At 42.4% G+C, this 22,388-nt stretch overlaps 1 protein-coding gene across 1 annotated transcript in view; it reads right to left on the bottom strand.

Annotated features, from left to right (window-relative positions):
- Positions 1 to 3,882: 3,882 nt before the first annotated feature.
- PARN (poly(A)-specific ribonuclease) overlaps positions 3,883 to 22,388 on the bottom strand; it is a 212,210-nt gene continuing 193,704 nt past the window's right edge. The window contains exon 16 of the mRNA XM_007951810.1: positions 3,883 to 4,096. Coding sequence (XP_007950001.1) covers positions 3,883 to 4,096 — 214 coding nt within the window. The remainder of the gene's footprint in view (positions 4,097 to 22,388) is intronic.

The following is a 22,388-nucleotide window of genomic DNA, read 5'->3' as shown; positions in this document are numbered from 1 at the left end:
CTATGAGTCAGGTCCGACTCGACGGCACATAACAACAACACCAACAGTACGTTCTCTGGCATATGGTATGAACTCAATAAACAGTAACTTCCTTTACAGTTTATTTAGGTCATTCTGTTATATGGAAAAGGGTCTAGTACATAATTCTTTGTGCAACTTAGATAACAAAATACATAACCAAGAAAAACCACGCTGCTTTACACAGTATGCACTGAGCATCAACTGTCCCAGGATGGCTACAATCCGTGATACTCTGCAGGCCTAGTTTCTGCTAGGTCTCTGGCTGGCACAATGGTTTGTGGCTGACTATAAGGGGAAGGTTGGCGGTGTCAATGTGCCCAGCAACACTGTGAAGGAAAGGCCGGGCAACCTGCTTTCCTAACGATTCCAGCCAAGACAGCCCCACATATCAGTCACCCTCCGAAACACATGGGTTGCCACGACTTGGAACCCACTTCACAGCCAGGGCTGTTTATTTTGAGTTTTTGTTACTCCCTCCTTGGAAACACGAACAGTCCCCTCCAGGCAGAGCACTACCTTCGCCCTCGGCCCTCACTGACCACACTGGGAGCTGGACCTGCCAAGACCCCCTGTGCACTCACTCATCTCTGGGCCTAAGAACCTCTCTCCGTGGGGCAGATGTTCCCACACTGCTCCCAACACTTCCATACAGTCCCGGGGAACACCGGCCTACAGCCTTGCAGCTCCTAGTGCACTCTCAACATCCTTGTGAGGTTAATACAGACCCTTCACAGGGGCTGAACCTGGTGCTTTCAGTCATCACAGGACTTCATGAAAGTAACTGAGTGATCAAAACTGGTTGATCCCGTGTGTTTAGCACCTGATATCTTGACCTACGTCCTGCTGATAACAACAAGATTAAACGCTTTAAACAAACCAGGTTCACAGAATCCACTACCTGCCATCCTCATACTGTCATACTTACTCTGTCTGAACGGTGATCCAGAGGAAAGCTCAATTCTCTCCGCCTCTCTGATTCCATTAAAAGTTGTCAAACGGTTTCTTTCTCTTTTTAGCAGCACTGACATAGAAGTACAAAATCTACCTTTTTTTTTTTAGCTCAAATCTTATGGCAATGACAGCTTTACTGTCAACAGGAGGGGGAAAAACGATTTGATTGCAGTCTTATAAATTCAAAGCCCTAAAACACTTACAGAAAGTTTTCACTTAAAGCAATGAAAACTTTAAAAGAGGCTATTTTATGAATGTACTTCTATTGTTAAGTATTTAAGGAGCCTTATGGTGCAGTGCCTAAGGCATCTGACTACTAACCTGAAGGGTGGGGGTTCAAACCCCCCAGCTGCTCTGCAGAAGGAAGGAAGATGGGGCAATCTACTTCTGTAAAGATTTACCATCTCAGAAACCCAATGGGGGTTGCTATGAGTTAGAATCAACTCAGTGTCAGTGAGCTTGGTTTTTTGCTGGTGGCACAATGGTTATGTGCACAGCTGTTACACAAGGTTGCATGATTCGAACCCACCATCTGCTCTGTGGAAGAAAGATGTGGCAATGTGCTTCTGTACAGATCATACCCTTGGAAGTTCTATGGGGCAGTTTCACTGTGCCCTATAAATAACAATAAGGAGCTCTGGTGGTACAGTGCCTAAAATGTTTGACTGGCAGTTCAAACCCACCAGGCACTCCGGAGAAGAAAGATGGTGCAATCTACTTCCATAAAGATTTACTGCCTCGGAAACTCAAGGGGTCCCCGTGAGTCAGAACTGACTTGATGGCAGTGGGATTTTTTGTTTTTTGTTTTATTGTTAGTTATTTAATTTTAATATCTCTAAGATTATGCTTATAAAGAAAAAGCTTGTCCCTGAGAAGAAATAAACTGTAAAACTCAAGAAACAGAGTGAGAGTTGAAGGAAAGGAATACAAGAAGGGAATCCAATACCTTCCACCTTCCCCCCAAAAGCACGCTTAGCTTGATCTCCAAGAGTCACGCGTATCTCATATTTCATGCCTGTTGAAGACGTGTTGATGTGGTAGTGGTAGCAAGGGACCAGAGAGGACAACCAAGTATTCCCCGGATTAAAAACTCCTCCAGCACTTAATTTAGGGGGAGGGGAGAAGTCAAGGCAAGATTATAGCAAGGCTTCAGTTGGTGAAGCCCTCGTAGTTGTCACACGGGACCAGCTGTTTTTAGGATCTGTTTAATTGGAGCATATGAAGGGGCAAGTCAAGGCAGAGACCCAGATTCAAGGAGACCACTAAACACACCATCAAGGCTTCAAACCATAGTTTAAGTTTCTGTTAAAATTACTCTTCAGCAAAAGTCTCAAAAGCACAGGCAACATTTTCACTGCTTCTTCGATTTCACTAATATCCACGAGATTCAGAAAATCCGTACAGATAGAGGGGCCACAGGCAAAAAGAGAATGAATTAAAACGCAAATTCTTAGCTTTGGTACGAATCATGCACTGCTTGCCTGCTACCTTCCTTTGATGTGAATGTTAGTTCTGCTAACTGAGGCAACAGCCCAGATGTGAGATTAAGGCCAGTAACAGTCTTGTCTAGAAGCGTGTCTCTTATCCTGAGTAGAAGTATGTATCTGTGATTAAAAACACCAGCTTTCTTGTTGGACAGACTTAAGGGTCCTGTGACCTTGGGGAAGGCACATAACCCCTTTTAGCCTCTGTTTTCCCGGGCAATCCTACTTCCGTAGTGATACTGCCTCGGAAACCCAATGAGGGGTTGCTATAAGTCAGGGCCGACTCGACGGCAAACAACAACAACAACAACAACAAAGTGGACGATGATGACGTCTTCACAGGTTTAAATGAAAGCGTTTCTGTTAGCATGATGTGCTGCGCTGGATGCTTAGCGAGCACTCGGGGAGCAGTGCCTGCCATTAGTGTCATCCTTAGTGCTGATGACCGTAGTAGGGCCTTGTTTCCCTCAGCAGCAGAGAACGGGCCTTCACAGACACTTACTGACAGATGCCTTCCTCACCTGTGCTTCGGGCCCTGCTCACCATCCATTGCACGTCTGCTGACAACGAGGATGTGGGATACGGTTTCAGCTCTGCTTCTTAGTAGCTACACAGACCTGCACGTGTTTCTAACCTCTCTGAGCCCAGACACCCACATTATTAAAACAATCCCCTTACAACCAGAACGCTCCTTAGAAGGCAGGATGACGAGCCTTCACCTTACTCCCTTCAGACACGTCATCAGGAAAACCCAAGCACTAGAGAAGGACGTCACGCGTGATAAAGTGGAGGGAAACGCTCTGGGAGACGGATGGAGACCAGCCTCCTCGATGGGCTCCAACATATTGAAGATCGTGAAGGTGGCCACCACCTGAAGCGCACTCCGTAGCGACTAGCACCAGTGACCCCTAACCTCAGGGCTGCTGTGAGAATGAAATAAAATAGAGAAAGTCTGCTACTCCAGTGGCTGGCACCTAGCACGCCGTCAACGTGTGTCAACTTCCTGTGTCCTCTGCTCCTTATGTAATTCTACTTATGAGAGGAACCCAGGTTGCCTGGGGTTCTGCCAGGAACACAGAGAAAACTGCTACCGAGAATAACGTGTGTAGGAGGAGACCTCTGCAAATTTAAATTCACATTTTTAATATTAAGGCTATTGAGACAGATCAGCAAAACCTCCAAACCATGGCAGAGATCACGAAGACAGGAGACAGGATGTGGGCCAACCATCTTCAACGAGGCCTTTCCCACACGCCTTCCTCTACCAGAGCACGGCCCTGTAGGGAGTCCACGCAAACTTCATATGCTCCAAATAAACAGATCCTAGAAACAGCCAGTCCGTGTGACCACCAACTGAAGCCCTGCTATAGTCTCCCTGCAAAACAGGAGTCTGTAGTGCATTTAAAGACTGTGCACCCCCAGAACTTCAGAAGATCCAGTGCTGACCTGCCGGGGAAAGCTCCTTCTTCATTCTTTTTAATTTCTTGGCCCTTCTCCTTCCCTCTGAGAGAGTTTCTGCACAGAAATCTGTCTTCTCGAGCTCGGCGTCGGACATTTCCCCCGACACCCTGTCCTCTAAGCCGGCTGCTTCTAGACTAGGGCTCAGGTTTCTCTTTCCTCCTGCGGTGGTAGCTGTCAAACTGAAATAAAAAAGAGGAATAACATGAAAGGTGTTAAGAGGAACAGGAAGACTAGCCTATAAAAATATTTTAATACTCTTAATTCTATTAACACTTAGCGAGCGATCAACAATGCTGGCAGCTGCCGCCTGAGTGTGAAAGCTGAAGACGAAACCTGGAAGCTGAGCCGGGACGAGCTCACTCAGAGGAAGGCTCTAAGTGCTGCCTGGTGTCCCGATACATACACGTCAAAGCTATTCTTGGAGCAGGAAAACACATTCGGAAAGAAAAGGGTCTCTATTTTGGCGGAGCTACTAGGACAAACACCTAGGAGTTCCTGGGTGGTGAAAATGGTTACAGATTCAACTACTAACCAACAGGCTGGCGGTTCAAAACCGACCCGGAGGTGCCCGGGAAGAAAGGCCTGGTGATGTGCTTCTGAAAGGTCAGCCTTGAACACGAGAGAGAGAGAGAGAGAGAGAGAGAGAGAGAGAGAGAGAGAGGGAGAACCTGACACACATGGGGTCGCCATGAGTCAGAGTCAACTCAAGAGCAACTGTGGGGTTTTTTTGGGGGGGCATTTACTGTAACAAAGCGAAGGAGTCCTGGTGGCAAAGTGGTTAAGCACTGGGCTGCTAGCCAAAGGGTTGGCGGTTTGAACCCACCAGCCGCTCTATGAGAGAAACACATGGCAGTTTGCTTCTGCAAAGAAGACAGCCTTGCAAACCCTATGGGGCAGTTCTTCTCTGTCCTGTAGGGTTGCCATGAGCCACAGTCAACTCGATGGTGACAGACTGTTTCTTTTCTTATTTTTTAAAAATCTTTATGGGAACAGACTGCCACATCTTTCTCTTACAGAGTAGCTGGTGGGTTTGAATTGCCAACTTCTGGGTTCGCAGCTGAGTGCTTAACCACTGTGCCACCAGGGCTCCTTCCCTGAAAGCCTACAGCCTTGAAAACTATAGGGAAGCTCTCCTCTGTCCTACAGGGTTGCTATGAGTCGGAATCAACTTGGCGACATACGACGACCACCACCAAGTGAATACTTAAGAAAGTCATGGAAAAACCTCTGGATGCCCGGTTATCCCACTCCTCCCCATTCCTGCTGCCCTCACACTCCCTCTGCACTGCACAACTCGCTCAGGTGGCAAGCAGAAGAAACGGCTTCCCTGGGGGCTGTCACAGCTGCAGGAAGCAGAGCGGCACGTGCAGCACCTGGCCGCTAACGCTGGCTGCTGGCCTTCCTCCCATCTGTCCTCCTTTACATCCTGATCCCAGGCAGCTCGTCTTTGAAACAGAACTGTGACTGAGGGATTATGGACAACACAGAGGAGACCAATGGGAACAGCATTTTCTGGAGGGCTGTTAAGGGTCATGCTAATGCTTTATGTTCAAAACTGCTAATGCATTTTGAAAGGTTTTTTTTTTAAAAGACTAGAAAAAAATTGGCTGACTTCAAAAAATCTGGAAAGAACAGAAACTATTAACAAGAAAATAATAAAGACCTATTTTTCCATCCGAAAGGAAAGATACCTAAAAACTCCTCTGTACCGCAAATCATGAGAGCCCGCAGCCTGTGAGACATCAACGCTTAATAAAACCTCAGCTGGACCACTGACATTAAACATCCTGCAAAAAATACAGAGTCCAGAAATAGTTCCTACTGCATCCAGAAATCTAACATACAACACAGGTGAGGTCTCCAATTACCAGGGCGAAGATGGACTTTAAAAATGGTGTTGGGACAATGGGACAAGAAGAAAATTGGACCTGTTTCTCACACAAAAGAATAAACTCCAATAGATAAAAGTTGTAGATGTAAGAAAGTAAAATTATACAAGTACTAGAAAAAAAAAAGGAGCTCTGGTGGCACAGAGCCTAAGACACTTGCCTGCTAACCAGAAGGCTGGCAGTTCAAACCCACCAGCCACTCCTCGGAAGGAAGGTTGGGCAATCTACTTCCATAGTGATACCGCCTTGGAAACCCAAGGAGGGGTCGCTATGAGTTGGATCTGACTCAACGGCAGTGAGTGAGAATCTTGGGGGGGACACGGTGGGGTGTGGGGATGATTCTTTTCAGTAGGCTGGCTTCTGCAGTAGAAGGAGTGGAGCAAGTCTGAAAATGCTTAGATGTATTTCGTTGTTGTGTGTGTCAAGTCAATTCTGACTCACAGCACCCTATATGACCCAGTAGAACCGCCCCACAGTATTTCCCAGGCTGTAATCTTCACAGAAGCAGATGGCCAGGTCTTTCTGCCATGGAGTGGCAGGTGGTTTCCAAGTGCTGACTTGTTGGTTAGCAGCCGAGTGTTTAACCACTGTGCCATCAGGGCTCCTTTAGATCATTCCAGCACCGGTAAACTGGTAAACGTTGATGGTGTTGTTGTGGGAAGGCAATGAAGAGCGCTATTGGGATGGATTGGAATAGGAGACACGGGCTGTGATTTCTAAAAAATATCTATGTGAGTATATGTGCATATATGTCCATATACTTACGTATATATGTGTGTGTGTGTTTATGTATATATGTATGGGTATGTATCCACCACTCGTCTGTCAGTCTGTCGTACTGTGGTGGCTTGTGTGATGCTGTGAGGCTGGAGGCTATGCCACCGGTATTACAAAGGCCAGCAGGGTCACCCATGGTGAAGAGGTTTCAGTGGAGCTTCCAGACTCAGACAGGCTCGGAAGAAGGAAGAGGCCATCCACTTCTCAAAGAACTGGCCAATGAAAACCTTATGAGTAGCAGTGAGACACTGTCTGATACAGTACCGGAAAACTTTATGAACAGCCCTGAAACACTGCCCAAGATAGTGCCAGAAGATGAGCTCTTCAGGTTGGAAGGCACTCAAAATATGACTGGGGAGGAGATGCCTCCTCAGAGTAGAGCCGACCTTAATGATGTGGATGGAGTAAAGCTTTCGGGACTCCCGTTTGTTGATGTGGCATGACTCAAAATGAGAAGAAACAGCTGCAAACATCTCATAGTAATTGGAACATGGAATGTATGAAGTATGAATCTAGGAAAACTGGAAGTTGTCAAAAATGACATGGAATGCATAAAGATTGATATCCTAAGCATTAGTAAGCTGAAATGGACTGGCTTTGGCCATTCTGAATCAGATAACCATATGATCTACTATGCTGGGAATGACAAACTGAAGAAGATTGGTTGTTCAGTTTCATTGTTGCAAAGAATATTTCAAGATCTATCCTGAAATACAACGCTGTCAGTAATAGGATAATACCCATAGGATAATAACCATAACCCTACAAGGAAGATCAGTTAATACTGTTATTATTCAAATTTACACACCATCCACCAAAGCCAAAGATGATGAAATTGAAGATTTTTACCAACTTCTGCAGTCTGAAACTGACCAAATATGCAATCAGGATGGCTGATTATCACTGGTGACTGGAATGCAAAACTTGGAAACAAAGAAGAATCACCTGTAGTTGAAAAATACGGCCTTGGTGATGGAATGACGCTGGAGACCACATGATAGAATTTTGCAAGACCAACAACTTATGCATTGCAAATACCTTTTTTCAACATCGCAAACAGTGGCTATACATGTAGACTTCACCAGATGGAGTACACAGGAATCAGATCAACTACTTCTGAGGAGAGAGGCAATGGACAAGCTCAATATCTTCAGCCAAAACAAGGCCAGGAGCTGACTGTGGAAAAGTCCATCAACTGCTCATATGCAAGTTCAAATTGAAGCTGAAGACCAAACAAGTCCATGAGAGCCAAAATATGACCTTTATTACATCTCTCCTGAATTTAGAGACCATCTAAAGAACAGATCTGATGCACTGAAAGCCAGTGACTGAACACCAGAGGAATTGTGGGATGACATCAAGAACATCAGCCATGAAAAAAGTGAAAGGTCTTTAACAAGGCAGTAAAGGAAGAAAAGACCAAAATGGACGTCAGAAGAGACCTGGAACTTGCCCCTAAATGGACAGTAGCTAAAGCAAATGGAAGAAATGACAAGATAAAAGAGCTGAACAAAAGATTTCAAAGAGAACCTCAAGAAGATAAAGTCAATTATTATAATGAAATGTGCAAAGACGTGTAGTTAGAAAACCAAAAGGAAAGAATATGTTCGGCATTTCTCAAGCTGAAAGAACTGAAGAAAATAGTCAAGCCTCAACTTGTAATACTGAAAGACTCTATGGGCAAAATATTGAATGATGCAGGAAACATCAAAAAAAGATGGAAGGAATACACAGAGTCTCTGTACCAAGAAGAACTGGTAGATGGTCATTCATTTCAGGAGCTGGCATATGTTCAAGAACGAATGGTACTGAAGAAAGAAGTCGAAGCTGCACCGAAGGAATTGGTGAAAAACAAAGTTCCAGGAATTGAAGGAATATGCATAGAGATGATTCAACAAATGGATGCCACGCCGGAGGGCTCACTCGGCTATGCCAAGAGATTTGGAAGACAGCTAGCTACCAGGCCAACTGACTGGAAGAGATTCACATTTCTATCCATTCCAAAGGAAGGTGATCCCACAGAATGTAGAAACTATCAAACAACACCATTAATATCACATGCAAGTAAAATCTTGCTGAAGATAATTCAAACACAGTTACAGCAGTATATTGATAGAGAACTTCTAGAAATGCAACCTGGATTCAGAAGAAGACGTGGAAGGGGGATATCATTGCTGATGTCAGATGGATCACGGCTGGGAGCAAAGAATATGAGAAAGATGTTTAGCTGTGCTTTACTGACTATGCAAAAGCATTAGATTGCATGGGTAATAACAAATTATGGGTAAAATTGAGAAGAACAGGAATTTCAGACACTCAATTGTGCTCATGAGGAACTTGTACATAGACCAGGAGGCTGTCGTTTGAACAGAACAAGGGGATACTGCATGGTGTAAAATCAGGAAGGGAGTGCCTCAGAGTTGTATCCTTTCACCACACTTATTCAATCTATGCTGAGCAAATAATCCAAGAAGCTGGACTGTATGAAGAAGAACGTGGCATCAGGATTAGATGAAGAATCATTAACATCCTGCAATATGCAGACGACAAAACTTAGCTCACTGAAAGTGAAGATGACTTGAAGCACTTACTGATGAAGATTAAAGACTATAGTCTGCAGTACGGATTACACCTCAATATAAAGAAAACAAAAACCCTCACAACTGGACCAATAAGCAGCATCACAATAAATTGAGAAAAGACTGAAGTTGTCAAGGACTTCATATTCCTTGGTTCTATAATCAATGCCGATGGAAGCAGCAGTCAAGACATCAGATGACAGTGCACTGGACAAATCTGCTGCAGAAGACCTCTTCCAAGTGAAGAGCGAAGATGCCTCCTTGAGGACTAAGGTATGCTTGACCCAAGCCATGGTGTTTTCAATTGCCTCATATGCATGTCAGAGCTGGATAATGAATAAGGAAGACCGAAGAAGAGTTGATGCTTTTGAGTTGTGGTGCTGGCGAAGAACGCTGAAAGTACCATGGACTGCCAGAAGAATGAACACATTTGTCCTGGAAGAAGTGCAGCTGGAATGCTCCTTGGAAGCAAGAATGGCCAGATTTCGTCTTATCTGCTTTGGTCATATTGTCAGAAGGGACCATTCCTTGGAGAAGGGTATCATGCTTGGTAAAGTGGACGGTCAACAAAAAAAGAGGAAGGCCCTTAATAAGATGGATTGACACAGTGGCTGCAATGATAGGCTCAGGTACGGCAAGGAATGTGAGGCTGGTGTGGGACCAGGCAGTTTCTCGTTCTGTTGTATACAGGGTCGCTATGAGTTGAAGATGACTCTACGGGACCTAACAACATAACAATAACAACATGTGTATATATGTGTGTTTACCCATGCATATTATATCCTAGCTTCATCCACTAAAAAGATGTAGAAGCAAACACATCCTGGTAGCAACAAGTGCATGTACTGCCCAGATCTTAGTTTCTAATACCATGTTTTATGAAAAGGAACCAGGGCTCCTCAAAGACATGGTTGATTCCAGGGCTGGGGCAAAGAAGGTACAAATTGAGCCCAGAACATCTTACAGACAGCAAGGAATGGCTCATGATGAGGGGCTGTCACAAGACATAGGAACCAGCTTGAAAGATCTCCCACTGGCCAAACTTGGTACAACTTGAGCATCAAAAGAATTTAGAGGCAGTAATAAATTATATATCGTATGACAAACTAGGAACCAATGTTGCTGTTGTTGTCAGGTGTGTTGAGTTGTCTCCGACTCATAGTGACCCAATGCACAGCAGAGTGAAACACTGCCCGGTCCTGAGCCAGCTCCACGCTTCTTGCTATACTTGAGAGCCCACTGCCGCTGCCACTGTGTCAATCTATCTTGCTGAGGACCCTCCCCTCTTTCATCGACCCTCCACCTTACAACGCATGACATCCTTCTCGAAGGAATGGTCCCTTCTGACGACATGACCAAAGTATGTGGACGAAGTCTGGCCATTCTTGCTTCCAAGGAGCATTCCAACTGCACTTCCTTCAGGACAGACCTGTTCTTTTATCAGCCCGCGGTACTTTCAGCATTCTTTGCCAATACCACAGCTCAAAAGCATCAATTCTTCAGTCTTCCTTATTCATTGTCCAGCTCTCACATGCATACGAGGCAACTGAAATACCACGGCTTGGGTCAGGCGCACCATAGTCCTCATGGAGACATCTTTGCTCGTCAGCACTTGAAATAGGTCCTTTGCAGTCGATTTGCCCAGTGGTATATGCCATCTGATGTCCTGACTGCTGCTTCCACTGGCGTCAATTGTAGAATCAAACAATGTGAAGTCTTTGACAATTTCAATCTTTTCTCCATTTATCCTACTGCTGCTTGTAGGTCCAGTTGTGAGGACTTTTGTTTTCTTTATATTGAGATGTAATCCATACTGCAGACTGTATTCTTCCATCTTCATCAGTAAGTACTTCAAATCATCCTCACTTTCAGCAAGCAAAGTTGTGTCGTCAGCATATCGCAGGTTGTTAATGATTCTTCCTCCAATCCTGATGCCATGTTCTTCTTCATATCCAGCTTCTCGGATTATTTGCTCAGCACACAGATTGAATAAATATGCTGAAAGGACACAACCCTGATGCACTCCCTCCTTGATTTTAAACCATGCAGTGTTCCCTTGTTCTGTTTGAATGACAGCTGACAGCCTTCTGGTCTATGCACAGGTTCCTCTTGAGTAGAATCAAGTGTTCTGGAATTCCCATTCTTCTCAATGTTATCCAGAATTTGTTATGATCCACACAATCAAATGCTTTTGCATAGTCAATAAAATACAAGTAAACATCTTTTTGGTATTCTTTGCTTTGAGCCAAGATCCATCTGACATCAGGAATGATATCCCTCGTTCCACATCCTCTTCTGAATCCAGCTTGCATTTCTGGAAGTTCTCTGTCAATATACTGCTGCAATCATTTTTTAATTATCTTCAGCAAGATTTTACTTGCATGCAATATTAATGATATTGTTCGATAAGTTCCACATTCTGTGGGATCACCTTTCTCTGAAATGGGTACAAGTATGGATCTCATCCAGTCAGTTGGTCACGTAGTTATCTTCCAAATCTCTTGGCATAACTGAGTGAGTGCCTCCAGTGGGACATCCATTTGTTGAAACATCTCAATGGGTATTCTGTCAATTCCTGGAACTTTGTTCTTTGCCAATTCTTTCAGTGCAGCTTCGACTTCTTCCTTCAATACCATTGGTTGTTGAACATATTCCACATCCTGAAACAGATGAAGATCAACCAGTTCTTTTTGGTACAGTGACTCTGTGTATTCCTTCCATCTTCTCTTGATGCATCATTCAATATTTTACCCATAGAATCTTTCAGTATTGCAACTCAAGGCTTAATTTTTTCCTCAGTTCTTTCAGCTTAAAAAATGCCAAGCGTGTTCTTCCCTTTTGGTTTTCTAACTCCAGGCCTTTGCACATTTCATTATAGTAATTGGCTTGTCTGCTCAAGTTGCTGTTTGAAATCTTCTGTTCAGCTCTTTTATCTTGTCATTTCTTCCATTTGCTTTAGCTCAAGTGCAAGTTTCGGAGGCTCTCCGGACATCTATTTTGGTCTTTTCTTTCTTTCTTGTATTTTTAATGACCTCTTGCTTTCTTCATGGATGCTCTTGATGTTATCCCACAATTCTTCTGGTTTTCAGTCACTGGTGTTCAATGCATCAAACCTATTCTTCAGCTAATCTCTAAATTCAGAAGGGATATATTAAAGGTCATAATTTGACTCTCGTGGACTTGTTTAATTGCCTTCAACTTCAAGATGAATGTGTATATGAGCAGTTGATGGTCTGTTCCACAATCAGCTCCTGACCTTGTTTTGGCTGAAGATATTGAGCTTTTCCATCTCCTCTTGCCACAGATGTAGTCAATCTGATTCCTGTGTACTCCATCTGGTGAAGTCCATGTGTATAGCTGCTATTTGTGTGGTTGAAAAAAAGTATTTGTGCTGAATAAGTTGTTGGTCTTGCAAAATTCTATCATGCTATCTCCAGCGTTATTTCTGTCACCAAGGCCAAATTTTCCAACTACCAGTGATGCTTCTTTGTTTCCAATTTTTGCATTCCAATCACCAATGATAAACAACACATCTTGATTACATGTCTGGTCAATTTCAGACTGCAGAAGTTGATAAAAATCTTCAATTTCATCATCTTTGGCTTTGGTGGTTGGTGTATAAATTTTAATAATAGTAGTATTAATGGGTGTTCCTTGTAGGCATATGGATATTATCCTATCACTGACAGCATTGTACTTCAGGACCAATTTTGAAATATTCTTTGTGATGATGAATGCCATGCCATTCCTCTTCAATTTCTCATTCCTGGCATAGTAGATCATATGGTTGCCTAATTCGAAATGGCCAAAACCAGTTCATTTCAGCTCACTAATGCCTAGGGTATCAATCTCTATGTGTTCCGTTTCATTTTTGACAACTTCCAATTTTCCTAGATTCATACTTCGTATATTCCATGTTCCGATTATTAATGGATGTTTGCAGCTGTTTCTCCTCAATCTGAGTCGTGCCATGACAGCACATGGAGGTCCTGAAAGACTTACTTTTTATCCATATCATTAAGGTTCGTTCTATTCTGATGAGGCAGCTCTTTCCCAGTCCTGTATTGAGTGCTTTCCCACCCAAGAGGCTCGTCTTCCTGCACTGTGTCAGACAATGTTTCCAAGCTATTCATAAAGGTGCCCAGTATTGTATCAGTGTTTCTCTGCTATTCATAAGGTTTTCCCTGGCCAGTTTTTGAGAAGTGGACGGCCTCTTCCTTCTTCCTCTTCTGTCTTAGTCTGTAAGCAGTGTTGAAACCTGTGCACCATGTGCGACTCTGCTGGTGTCAGAAATACCGGTGGCATAGCCTCAAGCCTCACAGCAACATGCCAGCCCCACAGGGTGACAAACTGACAGATGTTTGTCTCCCTTAGCTGTTGGAAACCTCTGTGCCCTCCCCTTACCTAATCCCTACCTGGAACATGCCACTTTGAACCACTGAGTCTATATCAATAACTACTACACAGGTAAGGGAAGAAAGAGAGAGAGAAGGCAGGCAGGAGGAGGAGAAGGGACAGAAAGAGGAAAGGAGCGTTGGAGCAGGGAGTGAGCTCTTACTTACAGTAGAATGCTGGCAGTTATTAGGATAGACCACTCTCAGAGAAGGACGTTGTGTTTGGTAAAATGGAGGGTCAGTGTAAAAAGGGGAGACCTTCAACAAGATGGACTGACACAGTGGCTGTAACAATGGGCTACAAGACAGCGATGACTGTGAGGATGGCACAGGACTGGGCAGTGCTTCATTCTGTGGTACAGAGGGTCGCCACAAGTCACAACTACCTTGATGGCACCAACCATGTTGGCTGAGAAATGGTACAGGTAGAGACAGGTCTGCAAATCATCATCTTGTAACCACCACAGTACAGAATGGTCCAGGCAAAAATTATCAACAGATGCTAAATCTGAGGAGATATTTTGAAGAAGAGTAGGAGATGTGCATGGTCTTGACGTATCCCTCCACAGGCTGACACCTTGAGAAGAACACAACATTACCTATGGAGTCCTATTCTGGTCAAGACTGTATTACCTGAACCAAATTATGAAGAAACACCGCATACGCCTTTGTTTGGACACAGCTGAATAGAGAGTGCAATGGAATCTTGATTCTACCACAGCTGACTGCGGTAAATGTGGTCCAGGAAAACACCAAGGCTCCAGGTTTCTTATGTGCAAGATGGAGGAATCAAATGACATCGCTAATCATTCACAAAATCCCATAATGTGTGAGATAATGTTGGAGGAGTTAAAATAAGTGTGGAAATCAAAACAAAAAAAATCAAGCGTTCCACTTTTGATAAATGGCCAAGTAGCTTTTACCGGAGCAACCCTCCTGCAGACAACAACTCTAACCCTTGGACAGAGTACTACATAAGTGACCCGACGACACTGGAGAGCCACCCCAACCAGGCACAAACTGGGGAGCAGAGAGTGAGGAGAGGGGGAGTCAGTGTTTGGAAAGAGGAAACCACGTGGTTGGTTTGCCTGTTTTTGTAAAGCTGGAGTTGTGTTGGGTGGCTAAAACAAGAGCAGAAATTGGCAGTCTTGCTTGAAGAACCAGAGCGCAGAATTTGAGGTGACCACGTGGCTAGAAAGTGAAGGGCAGAAATCCAAGAAAGGAGAGATCCAAAAAGGAAGAGCCACAGACTCTGTGCATAAAATTTGTCCAAATCTCTGGTTGATTCCTGAGCTACCCACACAGAGCAGACAGACTCCAAGCAGCCCAGTTAGGGTTAAAAGAACAGAACTGAGATTTTGGCTACTGCCCAACACAGGGAAGACAGGTTAGACTTTGAGTTCAGATAAGTTAATTTCTTGCAAAAACAGAAAAATAAACACTCATTAGAGGAAGAAAACAGAACAGTGGTGTCACCAGTGGGCCATGGGGGTACGGACCACACTGATTGACACTGTCAGAGGGGTTGACACACAATGACTATCTATAAAATAACACATTTTCTGTTTCAGCAGAAATTTATTATTTTTTATAAAAATATCCCTGTGACAATAAAACCATTTTTTTTTGTAAGCCCAGCTTATATGTATGTATACTTACATGACTAAACCTATGTTAATTTACTGTTTGAACCTTCTAATGCATTCTGGTCAGAGTTGCCATTATTACCCAACTATAGTGATGCTTTGTATCACCTGGCTTCATCTGCATGTATTCATATAATCTAAGAAATATTACATTTAAGCAATTTTTAATCATATTTCTCACATACTATCCTATGATTAAAATTGATAATAAACATTACTGAGGATTCTTGTCCAGAAAGCTAGACAATGAATAAGGAAGACCGAAAAAGAGTTGATGCTTTTGAGTTGTGGTGCTGGCGAAGAATGCTGAAAGTACCATGGACTGCTAAAGAGCTAACAGATCTGTCCTGGAGGAAGTGCAGCCAGAATGCTCCTTGGAAGCAAGAATGGCCAGACTTCGTCTCACCTACTTTGGTCATGTTGTCAGAAGGGACCATCCCCCACCCCTCACACCCCCAAATAAAGAAGGGCCCATTCCCTGGAGAAGGATATCATACTTGGCAAAGTGGAGGGGCAATGGAAAAGGGGAAAGCCCTTAACAAGATGGACTGACACAGTGGCTGCAATGATGGGCTCAGGTACAGCAAGGATTGTGGGGCTGGCACAGGACCGGGCAGTGTTTCCTTCTGCTGTGTGTAAGGTCGCTGTGAGTTGGAAACAACCTGCTGGCACCTAACAACCACAACAAGGAGCCTGTATGGTCTAGTACAGGAGGAGGTCTATGCCAGTGTGTGTGTGGGACACCATGAGTTCCTGCACTGGGTAACACCAACCCTAGTGATATAGCTATTGAAACAGAATCCAGAGTCTTTACAATGTCTCATTTGCAGTCTCCAGGGTACCAACCCAAAGTTGCAAAAAAGAAAAGGAAATATTTAACCTATGACAAAAAAGCAATCCAAGAAAGCCAATCTTGACATGATCTAGATTTTGAAATTGGCAGAGAAAGGTTTTAAGGCAGTTATTATATCCTGAAGGATATAAAGGAAAATACACCTCTAATTACTTAATGAACAGGAGATCTCAGAAGAGAAATAAAAATGATTTTAAAAAAAAGAGATAATTTTAGAACTGAGAAATACAGTAGGTGAAAAATAAATAAACAAAGGCAGACTAGAGATGACAAGTGAGTCAGTAAACTGAATGAAAGAACAACAGAAATTATTCTGTTGGGAGACCAGAGAGAACAAGACTGAAAAAGCTTAAACAGAGCAGTAGCAACCGGTGGGACAGTATGCAGAGGTTTAACACGTGTGCAATTAAAATTCCACAAGAGGAGAGAGAGGAGGAGGCAGAAATAATATCTGGAGAAATTATGGCCAAATTTTTTCCCAATTTGATGACAGGCATAAATTTACATAGTCAATAAACTTTTTAGAGTTTGAAGATAAATACAAAGAAAACCACACATTGCCACATCACAGTCAAACTCCCAAAAACCAAAGACAAGGCGAAAAGCTTGAATGCAGTTAGAATGAAAGACACATTTCACAGGGGATCAATAATGCCTATAGTTGATGATTTTTCATCAGAAATAATGGAGGCCAGGAGACAGCAGAGCAACATATTTCAGATACTGAGAGAAAACAAAGCAAGGGCAATTTATCAACCTTGAAAAGTAAAATTGATAAATTCATTGACAGACACAAACTACCACAAGAAAAAACATTAAATAGCCTTAAATCAAGCAAAAATATTAAATTCATTAACAACTTCCAAACACAAAAACTTCAAGCCCAGATGATTTTGTGGGTGAATTCCAGCAAACATTTAAGAAAGAAATAATAGTAACAATCTCATATAAACACTGGAAGGAGAGGAGGAGGAAATATTTTCCAAATAATTTTATGAGTTCAGTATTACTGTGATATCCAAACCAGACAAAGACTAAACAAGAAAATAACATGAATACCCTCTGTCAAGACAGATGTAAAAAATACTCAAAATATTAGTAAACTGTACCTAGCACTAGGAGCTCTGGTGGCATAGTGCCTAAGACATTTGACTGCTGACCAGAAGGTTGGCAGTTCAAACCCACTAGCCACTCCTCGGAAGGAAGACTGGACAATCTGAGAGATACGGTCTCAGAAACCCAAGGAGGGGTGGCTATGAATTGGATCTGACTAGATGGCAGTGGGTTTAGTTGTTTTTGGTTTGGTACCCAGCAATATATACAAAGTACACATCAAGCCCAAGTGATGTTTATCCCAGAATACAAGATTGGTTTAACATCTGAAAATCCACCCAGGTAATTTACCATATTAACAGACTGGAAACAAACAAACACATACCTCATGATCACTGCACTAGATGCACAAAAGGCTTCTGACAAAATCCAACATCCATTCTTAGCAAAAACGCTCAGGAAAGTAAAAACTGGAAAGAACCTCCTCATCCTAATAAACGACACAAAACTTCTACAGCTAACATTGTAAGTAACGGTGACAGACTGATCAGTAACAAACCAGGGACATCTGCTTTTAACACTGCAAGCCAACACTGTGTAGGTGGTCCAAGCTAGGCTAGTATGGCAGGAAATAGAAACACAAGGCATACAGATTGTAAAGGAAGAAGTAAAATTGTCATTATTCACAGACATGATGATTGTGTATGCAGCAAATCCTCAGGAATCTGCAAGAAAGGTCCTAGAACAGCAGGTGAGCGCCACAAGGTCACAGGATGTAAGACTGGTATACAAAAATGAATGGATCTCTGTGTATGTTCACGGTAATTAACAACAGGAATCTATCAAGGTCACAGGATATAAGATCGGTATACAAAAATGAATGGATTTCTGTGTATGTTCATAGTAATTAACAACAGGAATAACATTCAAGTAACATTCAATGCTTGGGAATAAATTTTTAAAAAGATATTAACAAGATAATTACACTGAAAACTATAAAACACTAGTGAGATTAATGGATCAACTTACTTTGGTTGTACTATGCCCAGGGAATAAGAGATTCAGTATTATTAAGATGCCAATTTCCCCCAAATTGATCTTCAGATATAATGCAGTTCCAATCAAATGCCAGCAGGCTTTTTTGGTAGAAATTGACAAGCCGATTCTAAAATTTAGATGAAAATGCAAAGGACCTATGGTATCCAGTCTTGAAAAAGGAGAACAAAACTTGAAGACGAAGGCTACCTGACGTTTTAAAAGCTACAGTGAGAAGACAATGTCGTGCTACATCAGGTTAGAACCGAAGGACGCCCACTAACCACATGGAATGTTTGTGGACAAAGACATCAAATAAACCAAATAGGAAAAAAGAAAAGATTTTCTACAAATGGTGCTAAGAAAACTGGATATTCATATGGGAAACAATAGGAACCTTTACCTACTTTGTAAAATACACAACCTTAACTGAATGTGACCTTTGGCTCTGGAAGCTCCTTATTTTAGGTAACTTTAAAGTTCCCAAAGCATCTCCATAAACATTTTCCAATCATTTTGCAATGTATTTCTCTTCACTCCTAGCCCATGGTTTCTGCTTTCAAATAAAAGTCCTCTGCCTTCTGAAAATGGCTATTGCTCACTGGGCCTACTATTAAGAGCTCTGGTGAGGCACTTTTTAAAATATTTGGCTGCTAACTAGAAGGTTGGTTGTTCAAATCCACTAGCTGTTCTGCTGTCTACTTTCGCAAAGATTTAAAGCCTTGGAAACCCAGTGGGGGCCACTGAGCTGGAATCGACTCAATGGCAGTGAGTTTGGTTTTCTGGTAAATGGACCAAGAAAGCCCTCAGATGTGTGATATACAGTCCATGTGTCTGTTAGCAGATGTCTATGTAATACCCAACCAGCATAAAAGTTCACAACTATCATGTAATAAAAATATAAGTGGTCAGTGGATCCCTTATAACTTAACGGAAGGAGTTTTGGGTCAACTATAGCTTTCATTATATGTAGTGTTTCTTCTAAAATTTGGTTCTTTATACATTTTTAAGGGGTGTGGGTGTGGGGTTTTGTGTAGACACTTGATAAACACATGTTGGTAAGGTATTCTTGTGTAGATTCATTTTTAAATTATAAGTCAAACAATCAGAGTCAGGTGAAGCAACTTCCCATTTAATATAAGTTCATTTTGGACGCAGTATTATAATGCAAGAAGGAGCTCTGGTGGTGCACTGCCTAATGCACTTACTTGACTGCTAACCAGAGAACTAGAAGGCTGGTGGTTCAAACCCACTAGGTGCTCTGCAGAAGGAAGATGAGGCAATCTACTTGTGTAAAGATTTACCGCCTTGGAAACTCAATAGGGGTTTGCTAAGAGTCAGAATCGACTCAATGGCAGTGGCTATTTTTTTTTCCATTATAATGCACACAGTCAACTAATATACAATGAATATGAAGAGCACACATAAATCCACCCTAAGAAGTGGTGATTAAAGAAAAATAAAATGCTACACACCCAACTTGGTAGATCAACACTGAACGTTAAACCTTGATTAGCACCTATATGGGAGGTGCCAACAGCAAGCCATCGGGCTGTTAGGCCAAACTTAGAATTTTGCTCAAAGTTACTGTTAACCATGCAACATGTTGTTGTTAAGTGCCATCGAGTCATTTCTGACTCATAGCGGCCCCATGCACAGCAGAACGAAACACTGCCCGATCCCACGCCAGCCCCACAATCCCTGCTATACTTGAGCCCATCATCGCAGCCACCGTGTCAATCCATCTCGTTGAAGGTCTCCCCCTCTTTCGTCGACCCTCCACCCTACCAAGCATGACATCCTTCTCCAGGGAATGGTCCCTTCTGACAACATGACCAAAATAGGTGAGACGAAGTCTGGCCATTCTTGCTTCCAAGGAGCATTCTGGCTGCACTTCCTCCAGGACAGATCTGTTAGTTCTTTTAGCAGTTCACGGTACTTTCAGCATTCTTCGCCAGCACCACAACTCAAAAGCATCAACTCTTCTTCGGTCTTCCTTATTCACTGTCCAGCTCTCACATGCATACGAGGCGACTGGAAATATCACGGCTTGTGTCAGGTGCACCTTAGTCCTCAAGGAGATATCCTTGCTCCTCAGCACTTGAAACAGTTCCTTCACAGTTGACTTTCCCAATGCTACACGTCGTCTAATGTCCTGATTGCTGCTTCCATTGGCATCGATTGTAGAACCAAGCAACGTGAATTCTTTGACAACCTCAATCTTCTCTCCATTTATTGTGATGCTGCTCACTGGTCCAGTTGTGAGGATTTTTGTTTTCTTTATATTGAGACGTAATCCATACTGCAGACTGTATTCTTCAACCTTCATCAGTAGGTGCCTTAAGTCATCCTCACTTTCAGCAAGCAAAGTTGTATCGTCTGCATATCTTAGGTTGTTAATGATTCTTCCTCCAATCCTGATACCATGTTTTTCTTTATATAGTCCAGCTTCTCGGATTATTTGCTCAGCATATAGATTGAATAAGTGTGGAGAAAGAATCCAACCCTGACACACTCCCTTCTTGATTTTAAACCATGTAGTGTCCCCTTGTTCTGTTCGAATGACAGCCTCCTGGTCAAGGTACAGATTCCTCATGAGTACAATCAAGTGCTCGGGAATTCCCATTCATGCAACTACCAATGCAAATTCTCCCTTAACAACTTCTTTTGGTAGAAAAATGTTAGATAACAGGCCATACTTACAAACTCCAACAAACATCTTTTTCTGTCGAAACAATACTGAAAATCTGGCTGCCAATGAAATTCTTTTCTCTCCTTACTTTTAATCACTTGCAGTAACAGTCAGCCATAGTAAGTGCACAGTTGTGTTGATTTTGGAAGTTGTGTACAGCCGTGTGATTACTGCCACAATCTAGATACAGAACCACCCCCACTCCCTGAAGGGATCCTTCAACGGACTTTGCTGTAGTAACTGTTGTGCCTGTCCCGGACTTTCCTGTGGGAGCTCTGGTAGCATAGTGCTTAAGACACTTGACTGCTACCCAGAAGGCTGGCAATTCAAACCCACCAGCCGCTCCTTGGCAGGAAGGTTGGGCAATCTATTTCCATAGTGATACCGCCTCGGAAACCCAAGCAAAGGAGGGGTTGCTATGAGTCAAATCTGACTCCATAGCAGTTGAGTTTGGTTTTTCTTTTTTTTTTTTTTCGGTCAACTTTCCTATGAATGGAGTCACATAATATTTAGTCTTTTGTGTGTGTAACTTCTTTCCCCTTGCACGGTACTCTGCAATCCATCCACGCTAACAGAAGCATATTTCACTCCTCGTATTGCTGAGTGGTACGGCTCTACCATGATCAGTTTATGCATTTTCCAGGTGATGGGCATTTGGGCTACCTCCAAGTTTTTGCTATTATAAGTAATAGTGCTGCGAATACTGGTGTGCACATGAACTTTCATTTCTCTAGGGTAATTCCTGTAAGTGGGATTTCTGTGTCATACATAAACAGATATTTGCAATGCATGCTTACTTCTAGGATGTTACCAACTTACTTACTGACCCTCTGTGTATCTTTGTTGGTAAACGTCGGTTGAAATCTTTTATCTACTATTTTTTTAACTGGGTTAAGTGAAGAATTTAATTTTAATTCTTATTATAGATCCCTAAGAAAACTCCCCCCCCACACACACACCATGGTTGTTTTGGGTGTAAGATATAAGAAATCTCAGTATAATCTAAGGTTAGATTTTTTCTTCCATCTTTACTTCTAGAAGTGGTCTAGTTTGGGTTCTTAAGTTAGGTCTATGAGTCACTTCAAATTCATTTGGTAATTGGTATGATGTAAAAGTGGAAGTTCATTCTCTGGCACCGAGTCATCCTTCTGTTCCGGCGCTGCTTAATAACAAAATTGTGCTTTGCCTACTGGATTAAAAGCATTTTTATCAGAAAATTCTAGTTTTTCTAGTTGTTCTTCTTTGGGAGTTGAGAATAAGAAATCAAAATATGTGAATCATAAATTATCCTCTATTTCTCATAGAACTTTATTATGTCTTTAAATAATGAGCTATCGTAATTATAAGTGTACCATTTTTTCTGTGATAGGATTACATTAAAATTTTCTGGGGTTAGTTCTACAAAGTAAGAAAATAATAAATGCATGGGTTATTATTATTATTATGAACCAATATGCTGTCACGAGATTACATATTTAAATAAAATAAAAATAATCTCTACATGATATAAACATTTAGTAATAGAAAATGTTAACAAAACATTAGCACTGAAT

The sequence above is a fragment of the Orycteropus afer genome, unplaced genomic scaffold (assembly GCF_000298275.1).
Source record: "Orycteropus afer afer isolate SDZICR_OR568_19922 unplaced genomic scaffold, OryAfe1.0 scaffold00312, whole genome shotgun sequence".
Classification (NCBI taxonomy): Eukaryota; Metazoa; Chordata; class Mammalia; order Tubulidentata; family Orycteropodidae; genus Orycteropus; species Orycteropus afer.
The sequence above is the reverse complement of the archived record's forward strand: the minus strand, read 5'-3'. Positions and strand labels throughout refer to the sequence as shown.